The sequence below is a fragment of the Sturnira hondurensis genome, unplaced genomic scaffold (genome assembly GCF_014824575.4).
Source record: "Sturnira hondurensis isolate 20B ecotype Veracruz unplaced genomic scaffold, ASM1482457v3 Scaffold0017394, whole genome shotgun sequence".
Lineage (NCBI taxonomy): Eukaryota > Metazoa > Chordata > Mammalia > Chiroptera > Phyllostomidae > Sturnira > Sturnira hondurensis.
Window position 1 is genome coordinate 2,219,678 of NW_028090025.1, and position 13,667 is coordinate 2,233,344.

Genomic DNA, 13,667 nt, shown 5'->3' on the forward strand with positions numbered 1-13,667 from the left:
TTTAAGCTTATTCTCTAAGAAATATCATATAAAACTGATATGTACAAATTCTTTTGGAAATAATGTAAAATTTCCATGATTTCAAATACTTTATTGTCATACCCTAACGTGTATTACTTTATAATGTTTTGCAGTTATACACCTAATTTTTAAAAATGACATTTACTATCTATATCTTGAGAAACTAAAACATGAGTGGTGTTAGACAAACTCAACAAAAAATGAAGCAAAGGATCCAAATATTTTTATTTGTCAATCTAATTAGCAGCAACACGAAAAAAATTACTAACCCTCTTCTAGTAGTAAAACTGTTACCTATCACTTGTTTTTAATTATAATATTGTGAAACAAAATAACTTGCAAAATAGATTTTAACCAAAAATCCAAATTTATATATATCAGTTTTAAACAAAGTATAATTTCATACAAAAAATACAAATTATTGATTTTGTTTTGAAATGTATATCTTTGTGTGGTTACTGTGTGGGAGAGGGTGTTGGGGAGGGTAAGAGTGGATACATGGGGGATAAATGGTAATGGTAAAATACAATTTTTTTAAATTTGCAAAAATATAACAATAAAATTTAAATTAAAAATATTTTAATATTGACTACAGAAAATTAATGCTGGCCAGGGTCTATTTTTCCAGCTTCTGTTTAAATCAATGAAGTAAACTGTTTAATGAAGTAAAAAGTCTTCAAACTGATGATAATTGAAAAAAGAAAAGGAAGAAAGGGAATCTGATGTAATAAAGGTAAGTATTACAGCATTCTCAAACATAAAAATATTTAGGATGAAAATGAAAATTAGGATGATGTCTTCTGGCATATGGTAATCTTTATAACAGCATATGGCATATAATGTACCTTAGTATGCCAAGAAGTTTAATTAAACCCCAACTTTGATAAAGCTAATAACTATTTTTTAAAGGCTGGGATATGTGACCTACAGTAGCAGCACTTTAAAACAGAAGAATAGGAATAAAGGGAAACTACATTACATTATTAAAAATTATTCATTAACTTCTATTGCAGATTTTATTTTTATATAAGAACACTTATAATTAATTTTTCAATTAATGCTTATATATACAAATTGAAATTACCCTACATTAAATTTCTGAAGTAACTGAAATTAGATACAAAAATACATGAGTGCAGACACACGAGAGAATTACTTCCCTTCTGTGAAAACTGTGTGGAAGAGTTCCATCAGGTAATATATACTATTAGAGATAAAAATTGCAAACTTGAAATAAACCAAAAAGACTTAAGTAACCTATATCTTATTTGGAGTCTAATTATTTAATATGATGTATATATTTAGGTTTTTAATTACTTTTTCATGTAGTGAATGCAAAATTACTGTGTTTTTTTCTTTTTACCAGCTAGGATATTACCTGAAAAAAGGAGAGGGGTGTATTTTCACACAAAAGCAGAGGATGAACCTAAGACTCCCCCAAAGGTCTTACTGTCCCATAGATACGGGCACTTGTTTCATAGTAGACAGTGGAACGCCATTTTTTAATACATCATTTCTGCCCCTTTGAGTCCTGTGCTTCCTCCAAGACAAGGAACTATGGCTAAGTTGTTCATCATGGCATTACAGTGAAAAAATCTTTCTAATTCTATCTTTCCTTAAATGAGCTCTATTTCTTGTAAACCACATGACAGCCTTTGGCTGTGGCTGTCTGTTAAAATTTCCTGTTTGGTCTAGTTTCAGCAAACCAAAACAAATAGCTCACAGAAAAGGCTATGGTAACTACTCTTTTTTTCCCTTTGGTTTGTCCAGTTAAGTGTTTTCTCCTTAGAAGTACATAGAATGAAAGGAAAATTGCCACAAACAAGGTAAAAGCAGGTCACAGAAGTTTCAAGGCACCAAAAAAAGTGCCATCTCCATCCCGTGATATTTTAGCATCTTCACGTGGTATTGCAAGTTGAAGTTCATCTCCTTCTTCAAGCTTTGCAATGCCTGGAAAAGAATGGTTCACAAGAACTTTAAGTAGTTGTACAATGGAAAAGAAGAGAAAGGAATATCAAGGAAAACAATTTTGTTTAAAAAAAAAAGTGTTAACGTAGGCATTCACACTTCAAATTACACCAGTGAACTTCTAAACTGATTACTGTTTTACTAGCCTAAAAAACTGTTAAAGTAAATAAAGAAAAGGAGTTATAGCAAGGGCAAATGTATTTATCACCTATTGCTTATAAAATGGAAAATCTAAACAGGGACCAAATGGTTAAGAAAAACTATGAAGTAAATCATAGCACATCCCTTAAGGGAACAGTATAGAGTTAAAAATAGTTTTCCTTCATTTTATTGACAAGAAAAACTTTTGATAATATTAAATAAAAATACACACATACACATATACTTTTAAATGTGAATATAAAATGTGTAGATTAAAAGTAAAATACGAAACACCATTTATTAACAGAGCACATCTGTTACATAGTGTTTCTCTAGAGCCAAGACTATGGGATTAGGAGTCATTTGGATTACTTTTTATGGCCTCCTATGTTTTGTTTCCTTAAATAACTATATTTGTCTTAATAGCCAAAAGCAACAAAATAATTAGCTTATTAAAACTAAATGATATACTGTAGGTGCCTAAATATAATGACATATTTTGTGATTCACAAGTGCAAATCATAATTCAAGAAAAACACTCGGTGAGGGCAGAGTTGGGAATATAAAACTGAAAGCTGTAATTGAACAAGAATTAAATAAAAAAAATATTAAAATAAAAAAATAAAAATAATAAAAAGAAATAAAAAGAAAAACACTCAGTGTATCAGGTAATTTCTGACCCCATTAAAAAATATCTATATGAAGGAAAAGAAAGAGGAGAAGCAAGGGAAGGAGAAACAAAGAAACTAACAAACAAAATAGTATCTGAATTGCCAATACTTTTGACGAACATTTTAAAAAGTAGCTGCATTGTTTCATTAACATACAGTGAAAATGCACTTACATGAACATGTCTATATTAACATCTGTCCTATCCTGGAGCCCAAAGAACCCGATTTCCTTGGACACCAGTTAATCTGTGTTTATCTACTGAAGAGATATGATGTATCAGACACCTTTCCAGACACACACATAAAAGTGTAGCAATATTTTTGTCACCAAGGTTCTTATTTTTTATAATGGACCAAGACAGACAACAAACAAAAAAACACAGTTTATATATTGTTAAGGGTAATTAATGTGTACATTTTCTAGGATTGGCAAAACATTTAATGACTAAATGGTAAAAACAAGATTGTAATTTGTTGTTGACTGCATTAGTCACTATCATAGAGATCAAGGACGATTTAATATTTTGACAAAGGCTATAGATCACAAAGTCTCAAAATGAAGTGTGAGTGACCCATCCCACCAACATGTTTTGTTTTTTATTTTTATTTAAGAAAGTGTTTATTTAGAAAGTTTTCTAAAATAGAGAGAATGATGTAAACTCCACATACTCATTACTCAGTTTCAAAAATTATTAACCCAATGACAATCTTGTTTCATCTATAATTTGAAGTAAACTCTAGACATCATATCCTTTGAATGTTTCTGTATGTATCTACACAACTTAACCACAAGAACCAACCACTTTTTAAAGTAGGTTCTCCTCAAAATTCTGACACTGAGTTATTAATTTCAATTCTTTGAGCTTATACCAATCTAACCTTTTCTACAATAAACACATTTAATTTGTTAATGAAATAATGAATAAAATTCTGCCTTGTATAGAAAAGAGGTTCTTTGGTATTATGTTGGGTTCCTCAAAAGGACCATTTTAATTTTTTTCTGGTTATTATGGAAGAGCTTTATACACTTACACAGTAATCTGTCATTAATGATTTTAAACAATTCACCCCAGATCAGATAAAAATTGCAAACCTAAAATTTCATACAGAATGCATCTCATACATAACACTAAGCTGTTAGCACTGAGAAATACCTTTAAGGTCAAATTGTTTATTCTTAAAAAGGAAGGCATCTAGGAAATCTGGTCAAGAAAGCAAATGTGAGAGGAGCAGATTATTAGGAAAGCTGAAGTCTGTTGTAGGTATAAGTACTAAGGAATATAAATAAATAGCAGACTGGCATAGCCTCATTTATAAGTATTTGCAGCATTGAAACACTAGTGACCACTGGGTGCAAGGAAGCGGTCTTTTATGAAAGTTAGGAATTTCCAGTGTAACAAACTTCTTCATCACCCTGTTAGAACTTTTTATGGCCTCAGATCCAGAATGATAATCGTCCCCATTATTGTATGCTATTTCCCTTTCTTTCTGATTCATTTTGCATTTGTTAGTAAACACCTTCGAAATATGGTATTTCACACTGTGCAGCCAATCTCCAATCCTAGGTTTCACACTGCCATTTCACAGTAACTGGACCTGAAAACATTGTTCAGGGTTCTAAGTGGATTTGTCAAAACCACCAGAGGAATAAACACGATAAGGCAAGTACTTTTTATTTTTCCTAATACCAGACTTGATTAATTTGGAATTACCCCGAAAACAAAATAAAGGCTATCTTGACAATACAGCCAACACAGAGCTGAAATGAACAAAGCCAACCCATTCTCTTTTCACTCCATATCTTTACTGCCCCAGAGGTGAAATGCATGCACACTCCCACACTTTCACATCCCAAAGTCACCTGTCTGGTGTCCATTAAACCCGATGTTACCTGCATGAAAGTGAGAGAGAAGCCACTGGGCAATGTGACCTGACCCTCAAATCAGCCAAGGGAATTTTATCCATAGCATGTAAAGAAGATTTTTTGGTAGCTCACACTCTGAAATCAAACTGGATGATTTAAACCACATTCTGGAATATAGTGGCTGTGCAGCCTAAGACAACAGGTGTTACTATAGCTCTGTGCCTCAGATTTCACCTCTTTTAAACAGGAGGAATAAATGAACAAGAATAAAATGCAGACAAGGGTGCCTGGCACATGCTAACCATTTTCTTATTCTTCTATTATTGTTGTTGTTGTTAGAAGTTAAAGCAAATAAAACTACCCTGGCTGATGTGGTTCAGTGGATTGAGTGCCAGCCTGTGAACCAAAGGGTCAAGGGTTCAATTCCTAGTCAGGGCACATGGCTGGGTTTCGGGCTAGGTCCCCAGTAAGAGGTGTGTGAGAGGCAACCACACACTGATGTTTCTCTCCCTCTTTCTCCCTCCCTTTCTCTCTCTAAAAATAAATAAATAAAATATCAAAAAAAGAAAATAAAGCTTATAATTCTTCTTAGTGTTGACTGCTATGGAGTTACTGCCCTTTCTAGAGGTATATAAAAATGATAAAACTATTACTAATGATTTTATCTGCCTCAGTTAAATCAGACTAGCTTGTCATTCAAGTTAACAAAAACCAGACAGTATATTGAGGAATGTCTTTCTACTTATAGAGAACTGTTATTTACCAGCTGAATAACAGGAATTATTGGGTAGTGTTTCAGGCATATTTTGAATACATCGGAACAAAGTCACCAGACTCAATTCATTTCCAAAGACATGGACTTTTTTTCTCTGTATTAGGTGTCCCATGGCAAAGGTGTTATCGGTGTACAAAACCTGAGAAATAAAACAAAACTCAGTCAGAAGTGAGCACAAAATGAGAATCATGGGACTGTGACAGCAGAATGGGAATGGAACTGACCTGACCATATATAAAAAAGTAACCGGTTTCTTTGACCAATATTTTATTTTCTTTTTCTTCTAGGGCTCTTCCTCTTTTAAAGCTGAGAAGCCACGGAATGAACGTGTAAGATCCTACAACAAAGAGAAAAATGTACAAGACAGGAAACTGAGAAAAGCAATTTTTCATATCCACTTAATCTCTAAACTAAGTCTGAGACATAGAGGAGAATTTTATGCTTTAAAAAAAGGGAAAGAGAAGACAAATCACGTTACTCCATTGGTTTCTCCAGTGTCATTTACATATTAACTAAGGCAACTGTCAGATACAGGAACTTGGCAGCAAACACGTCATATGAAATGTCTGGTTTTCTTACATTTTTCTGTATTTCAGCAATTTTCTTAATAAAGGCTAGTCTGGATGGGAAAGTCTGAGGCAAAGAATAACATACTGTCTCTGAATAACACACTAAGAGATATTTTTCTCTCTCCATTTTTCTTTGGTTCCTAAAGAGGACACAGTAAATATGTTGCCAGTTTAGCAAAGGTTATCAGGAGAGAGCAAGCCCCTCTTTCCACTGAAATAATGTGTAAGAAGAGGCATTGATTGATGAGTTTGCCCTGTTATTCATGACTGAGATCTTTGGTTCATGGGTGATCCTCACCCAGTACGCTACCAGAGGGTTTTCATTTAAGGAAAGTATTTCTCAGAGATCTCTCTAGGGAATAGGAAGTAGAGTCATCAGGCTTGGCTCATTTTGGGGGTCATTCACTGCCTGTGAGAGATGTGATGGGAGAATTTCCTGTGAGTCCTTAAGAGGGGCGTACAAGAGCACCTTTGAAAGGTCAATTTTAAGGAGAGTGAGGAAAGTTACTAAGACAGTTTCTACTGTGAAATGGTTCAGGAACTATGATAATGATCTGTAATATTCAAGAAGCTGAAGTGGTTTTTGTTCAGTACTACACTTCTCTATTATCCCTCAAACTTTACTTGGGGAGTAACAAGGGAAGGCACTGTGTTCCTAAGTAGGATGAAGAGGGCAGAGAGAAGATAGCAACTAGAGAAATGTGTTAGCAAGAGGGGACCAAATCACTGAGCCAGAATGCAGAGCTTTTGGACATTAACCTCCATTAAGAGAGGAAATACTCCTTTCCTGTAAATTCACAGGATTAAATTCACTGGTATAGATTCTCACCATTAAGTAAATATTGGAGTAAATGGTGAACCATAAAGCTAGACTGGGAAATAAATAAATTGGTATTTATTTACCAATAAATACCAATAAATAAATAAATTAGAGGGGAATAAATTGGTATAAAATAAGTAAGTAGAAAATCTAAAAATGGTAATATAAGAATAGACTAATAAAATGAAACTGGTAATCTAAAATAATGCTAAAAGTATTTCTATGATTGATAATGTTGAATCATATGTGTCCCCAAGCTTCACCTTGGTTATAACAAAAATGGGAAGAAAATCAATGATAAAATTCAGAGTCTACAAGACAATATACCAGCAGCTCAATAAAAGAACAACTTGTGAGAGAACTGAGATTAAAGGAAATTTTCCCCTGAGGATTCTCTTAAGGAGATATGTTAAGATGTGGTAATTCATAATGCTTTCACATTCACAAATACAATACACAGTGTACAGCCTACTTCAATAGGGCCACAAGGCAAGCCCCTCATATTTGAACTTTTCCTAAATAGAACTTTCAAGGAAAGAATATAAAACAAGAACACATATTTTCTGAATATTTCTGAGGAGTTAAGAACCCAAGATGATCAATCAAAGCAAATGACACTGTAAATTCAAGTTAAAATGAAACAATTCCTTAAGGCAGACTTCCAAGTTCCCGTTACCATAGACAAAGGAAGAACTATGAGAGAGAGAGTGAGAAGAAGGGGGAGAGGAAGGCAAGAAGGGGGCATCCCAGATCTTTGCAGGTGCTCTCGCACACCTCTCTTAAGCACTGCCAGGAATCTCTTCTGTCCCACCTCTCACAGAGAGTGAATGACCCCAATATGGGGCAGGCCTGATGACCCCACTGCTGCTCCCAAAGAAGGTCTCTGAGAAATACTTTCGTTAAATGAAAACCCTCCAGTGGTATGTATACTGGATAATTAACAATAGCCCATGAATCAAAGATATCCTAAGTTATAAATAATGGGCAAACCCATCATTGCCTGTTTTTTAATACATTATTTTAGTGAAAAGATTATAATAATGGAGTATTTTTATGTTTTTCTTTTAATTTTTTTCATATTTTTTATTGTTGTTCAAGTACAGTTGTTTCCATTTTTCCCCCAAAACTCCACCCACCCCAGCTATCCCCACTTCCCCCCCTTGATGTTTAGCTGAGATCATGTGCCCACAGCACTTTTCAATGTAGAATGCTGAATGTAAAAGAAAGGATCAATTTCATGGTTATTATTGCAAAATATGAACTGATGACTCTCAAAGCAATTGCTTTAGTGGTTGTAATAATACTTATTTGATACTCTGACCAAAGAGGCTGTCTTTCTCTTTTAAAATAATGCATAACTTGAATTCTAACTTCTCTGGGTTCAGGTACTGTTTATGTATGGTTCTCTGCTATTTCTCCAGGGCCTAAACTGATGACTGGCCCACAGCAGACATGCAGCAAATATCTGAATTAACTAATTCAACTTTAAACATAACATAATTCAAATAGTGGTATACCATGCAATTAGTTACAAGCATTCATTTTTTTAAAGAGCATTTTACTACCTAGTTATGGAAACTCTGGGAAATGAAATGTCCTCCATTATAGAGGTAATATATACTCTTGAATTGAAGTAAAAATGTTTGTAAAATTGCTTGTTTATATTCTGGCTAGAGATATTTATTTACTATTTTTTAATCAATATCTTAAATTGATTTCCTGTTTCTTTACACTATATTTATTTCTATCTATAAAATTATTAAGCCAGTTCTTACCAAATTCTACAGTTGTATTGTCAGAATGGGAAGAAAAACAGGTAGTTATTAAGTTTATTTTTTTTTCTCTTGATATTATCTTTTGGTATATCATCATATCTTGTGTTAACCAAAAAAAGAAAGTTTAGGCTGTAATAAAATATAAAAAGCTTTTGTTTGAGCAAAGGAAGAACTGCAGTCCAGGCATATATTTAGGTAGCAACTAAATTGTGCTCCAAATGGAACAAAGAAAGGAAGAAAGGCAGGATTCATAAAGGTCAAAACCATAAGAGTTGTTCTCCTAATAGTCCCCATGTAAATGAGGGGTGTTGGTCAGGTCAGTTGGGTTCAGTTAGACCCATTATGTAAATGCAGAATGTAGGCTGTTGAAATGAACTGGTTCCTTTTAAGGTGAAGAACATAGATGGTCTGGTCACCATGGTGAGGAGGAAGTAAGGCTGGTATATGTCCACATAGCAATCACGGATCCAGAATGTTTGTTGTTCAACCTTGAGCCGAGTTTAGCCACAGGTCAGCAACTTAACAACAGTTCTAAGAACTGAGACACCAGATGAGCATAGGCCCCACTTGTCAGTGACTTTCTTAGCAGTGCTTAGTGCATTTTATTTTTTTCATTATCACTTGCTGGAAATATTCTTATTAAAGAGAGTACATATTCACCTGTTTTCATGTACTTTCTGTATTTCCTTCCACTGCACATACACACACATACATCCATATTCACTCACACATACACATGGTTTCTATTCCCTAAGGCCAAGGCTATCACTCTGCTACAGCCATAGTTATAAACCCAAATGCTGAGAATAAAGCCTAGCACATATTATGCATTCAATAATTACATGTTGTTGAATAAGTGTTAAATGCTTAAAGAAAAGAAGCTAAACAATAAAATAAAAGAAAAATTATAAACTTACGTGTAGATATAATGTTTCCACATCTTAAAATTTACTTAGATTTTTAACATGTTAGACTACTAATAAATGGTAACAAGAATATATGAATTAAGTGCTTATTCTATAGAATGCTTTTCTAAGCAAGCATATATCACTCCTAATACCACATATTTAAGAATTTAGAAGAAAATTATAAGAGTATTAAAGTTGACTTTTGTTAGTTAACAGAGAAAGTACAGATGTAACTTAGTATATAAATTTGAACTTCCCTTCTCCACTCAGCTTCAAACATGTGGTATATATAAATGTTTTTGAGGGAGAAGGAGGAAGATGGCGGTGGAGTAGGACCAAGGATTTCTCTTCCCTCCACGCACTGGAGAAAAACCAGGCTGATCTGCAGAGGAGCGCAGCAAATACCCAACAGGGACCCAGCATATAGGAAGGCAGGACACCAGAAAGTGTAGCGGACACTGAATGACCAGAGGTTGAGGAGTGGAGACGAACACAGATCAACAAGGTAAGAGGGAACAGCGCAGATGCTGCAGGCTGTCCGCCGGGCCATTCCTGGGCCCTAGCTGGGTCGCCCTGCTCTCTGACAGCCGAGGGCTGGCAACAAGAACCCGGGGAAAGAACTAGTCACTGGCACCCTCTCTAACCAGCAGGGCACAGATTGGAAAACACCAGGACAGATCAGTTTGGCTGTAGTGGCAGAGGGAGGAGTGGGCATTGGGAAGCAAACCAGAGATCTCTGAAAACCCGTGGAGTCAGGCTGTGGTTGCTGGCTTGGGGGAACTGAGCCGCTCCTACTTTCCCAGTAGCCTGAGCCGCCACAGTCTTCTGGATACCGGCAGGGCCCCTGGAAGAATGCCAGTCACCAGCTCCATTCCTACACAGCTGGGTGCAGACTGAGGAGCACCGGGAGTCAGGCTGTGGCTGCCTGCTTAGAAGAAATGTGAGTCGCCCTGTGTGTGCAGCCATAGCACTTGGAAAGGTCCAAGCCCAAGCCTTTGAGACCAGGAAAGCCTGGCTGGGAGCACAAGCCCTCACACCAGGCCAGGGCTGGCAAACCTGGGGAAAAACATACACTCAGTGGGGTGCGGGAGAGCGGTGCCAGTCTGGATCTTGGGAGGGCACTGGCGAGACCAGCTAAGTTCACCGAGAAAAGAAAAGGCCACTCTAATAACCTCTCAGGTTGCTGCAGCTAGTGAGACCAGAAGAAAAGGTTTGACAAGCTCGAAACCAACCAGAGGAGTAGGTGGAAGTGGAGAACACCAAGATACCTGCAGAAGACTGCACCACTGAATTTCACAAGCATCCGACCACAGAAGTTCACACCATAAACCCAGGAAACCAGAACAGATCAATTTAAGAAGCTGAGGACAACAAGAAGAGAAATGCAAACAATGAGAAGACAAAGAAACAATCCCCAAATGAAAGAAAAGGAGGAAGTCTCAGAAAGAATGTTAGATGAAAAAGAGGCAAGTCACATATCAGATATTGAATTCAAAGCACTGGTTATCAGGAAATTCAAAGAGATTGCAACGAGTTACCAGAAACTACAGGGAAGCTACAATGAACTCTCTGCAAACTATACCAACATGAAAAAGGAAATAGAAACCATTAGTAAGGGCCAAGAGGAAATGAAGATTACAATTTCTGAACTGAAGAACACAGTACAAGGTATGAAGAATAGAATCGATATGGCAGAAGATCGCATAAGTGAGATTGAAGACAGGATAGAAAGAATCTCCCAGACAGACCAAGTAAGGGAAAAGAGAATCAGAAAAAATGAAGAGAATTTAAGAGAAATGCAAGACAACATGAAACATAATAATATCCGAATAATAGGAATACGAGAAGGAGAGGAAGAGGAACAAGGGATAGAAAACCTACTTGAAAGAGTAATAACGGAAAATTTTCCTAAGTTAAGGAGAGATAAAGGCACACGGATCCAGGAATCACAGAGAGTCCCCAGCAGGTGGAACCCAAAGAGGCCTACTGCAAGACACATCATCATTAAAATGGCAAAACTCAAAGACAAAGAGAAAATCCTAAAGGCAGCAAGGGAGAAAAAGTGAGTGACATACAAGGGGGTACCAATAAGGCTGGCTACTGACTTCTCAATGGAAACATTCCAAGCAAGAAGAGAATGGCAAGAAATATTCCAAGTAATGAGAAAGAGAGGCCTACAATCAAGGATACTGTACCCAGCAAGGCTCTAAATCAAGATAGAAGGCCAAATAAAGAACTTCCAAGACAAAAGTCTAAAAGAATACACCTCCACTAAATCAGCTCTACAAGAATTACTAAGAGGGCTGCTTTAAGGTAAGGAAGGAAAAGAGAGAGATGGAGAGGAACACAGGTACACAGATGGCAATGAATAAGTACCTTTCAATAATAACCTTAAACGTAAATGGATTAAATGCACCAATTAAAAGACATAGAACAGCTCAATGGACAAGAAAGGATGACCCATACATATGCTGCCTACAAGAGACCTACCTCAGATCAAAAGACCACCACAGACTAAAAGTGAAAGGGTGGAAACAAATTTTCCAAGCAAATGGACAAGAAAAAAAAAGCCAGTGTAGCAATTCTCATATCAGACAAAATAGACTTCAAAAAAGGGGCCATAAAGAGAGACCCAGAAGGTCACTTTATAATACTCAAGGGAAGAATCCACCAAGAAGACATTAACATCATAAATATATATGCACCCAACATAGGAGCACCCAAAAATGTAAATAAATTCCTAGAGGACCTCAAAAATGATATTGAGAGCAACACAATTATAGTAGGGGATTTTAACACCCCATTGTCTAAAATGGACAAATCTTCCAAACAAAGTATCAACAAAGATATTGCAGCATTAAATGACACCCTAGATGAAATGGACCTAATTCATATATAGAGAGCCCTCCATCCCAAAGAAGCTAAATACACATTCTTTTTAAATGCACATGGAACATTTTCAAAGATAGACCACATGATAGGACACAAAACGAGTCTCAATAAATCAGGAAAAGAGAAATCATACCAAGCATTTTCTCTGATCACAAGGGACTGAAATTGGAAACCAACCCCACAGGAAAAAAACCAAAACAACCCAAAGCATGGAGACTGAATGGTATGCTATTAAACAACGAATGCGTCAAGACTGAAATTAGGGAAGAAATCAGAAAGCTTCTGGAAACAAATGAAAATGAACTCACAGCAACCCAAAACCTATGGGACACAGTGAAGGCAGTCCTGAGAGGGAAGTTCATAGCAATACAGGCTTACCTAAAGAAGATAGAAACATTTCAAACAAACAACCTAACCTGACACCTGCAAGAACTCGAGGAACAACAACAAAGACAGCCCAGAGCAAGTAAAAGGAAGGAAATAACCAAGATCAGAGCAGAATTAAATGACATAGAAACTAAAAGCAAAATTCTATGGATCAATGAATCCAAGAGTTGGTTTTTTTGAAAAGATAAACAAAGCAGACAAACCTTTAAGTAGGCTCATCAAGAAAAGAAGAGAGAGGACCCAAATAAACACAATCAGAAATGAAAGAGGAGAGATTACAACTGATACCACAGAAATAGAAAGGATTATAAGGAATTAGTATGCAGAGCTGTATGCCAAGAAATTTGAAAACCTAGGTGAAATGGACAAATTTCTAGAAAAATATAACCTCCCAAAACTCAATGAAAAAGAAGCAGAAAACCTGAACAGGCCAATAACAGCAGATAAAATTGAAGAAGTAATAAAAAAACTCCCATCACACAAAAGCCCTGGGCCAGATGGTTTCACAGGAGAATTCTACAAAGCTTTTAAGGAAGAGCTAACCCCGATTCTTCACAGACTATTTCAAAAAATCCAAAAGGAGGGAAAACTCCCCAACACTTTTTATGAAGCCAGCATCATCCTAATTCCAAAATCAGACAGAGACACAACAAAGAAAGGAAACTTCAGGCCAATATCGCTGATGAACATAGAGGCTAAAATCCTCAATGAAATACTGGCAAATCGCATCCAACAATACGTCAAAAAGATCATACACCATGACCAAGTGGGATTCATCCCAGGGATGCAAGGATGGTTCAATATTGGTAAATCAGTAAATGTAATACACCACATAAACAAAAGCAAGGACAAAAACCACATGATCATATCAATAGA

At 36.0% G+C, this 13,667-nt stretch overlaps 1 protein-coding gene across 1 annotated transcript in view; it reads right to left on the reverse strand.

Moving 5' to 3' along the window:
• Positions 1–222: 222 nt before the first annotated feature.
• TNFSF13B (TNF superfamily member 13b) overlaps positions 223–13,667 on the reverse strand; it is a 44,248-nt gene continuing 30,803 nt past the window's right edge. The window contains exons 4-6 of the mRNA XM_037067729.1: positions 5,665–5,777; positions 5,429–5,579; positions 223–1,971 (exon numbers count right to left, since the gene is read on the reverse strand). Of these exons, the coding sequence (XP_036923624.1) occupies positions 1,859–1,971; positions 5,429–5,579; positions 5,665–5,777 (377 nt within the window). The 3' untranslated portion in view covers positions 223–1,858. The remainder of the gene's footprint in view (positions 1,972–5,428; positions 5,580–5,664; positions 5,778–13,667) is intronic.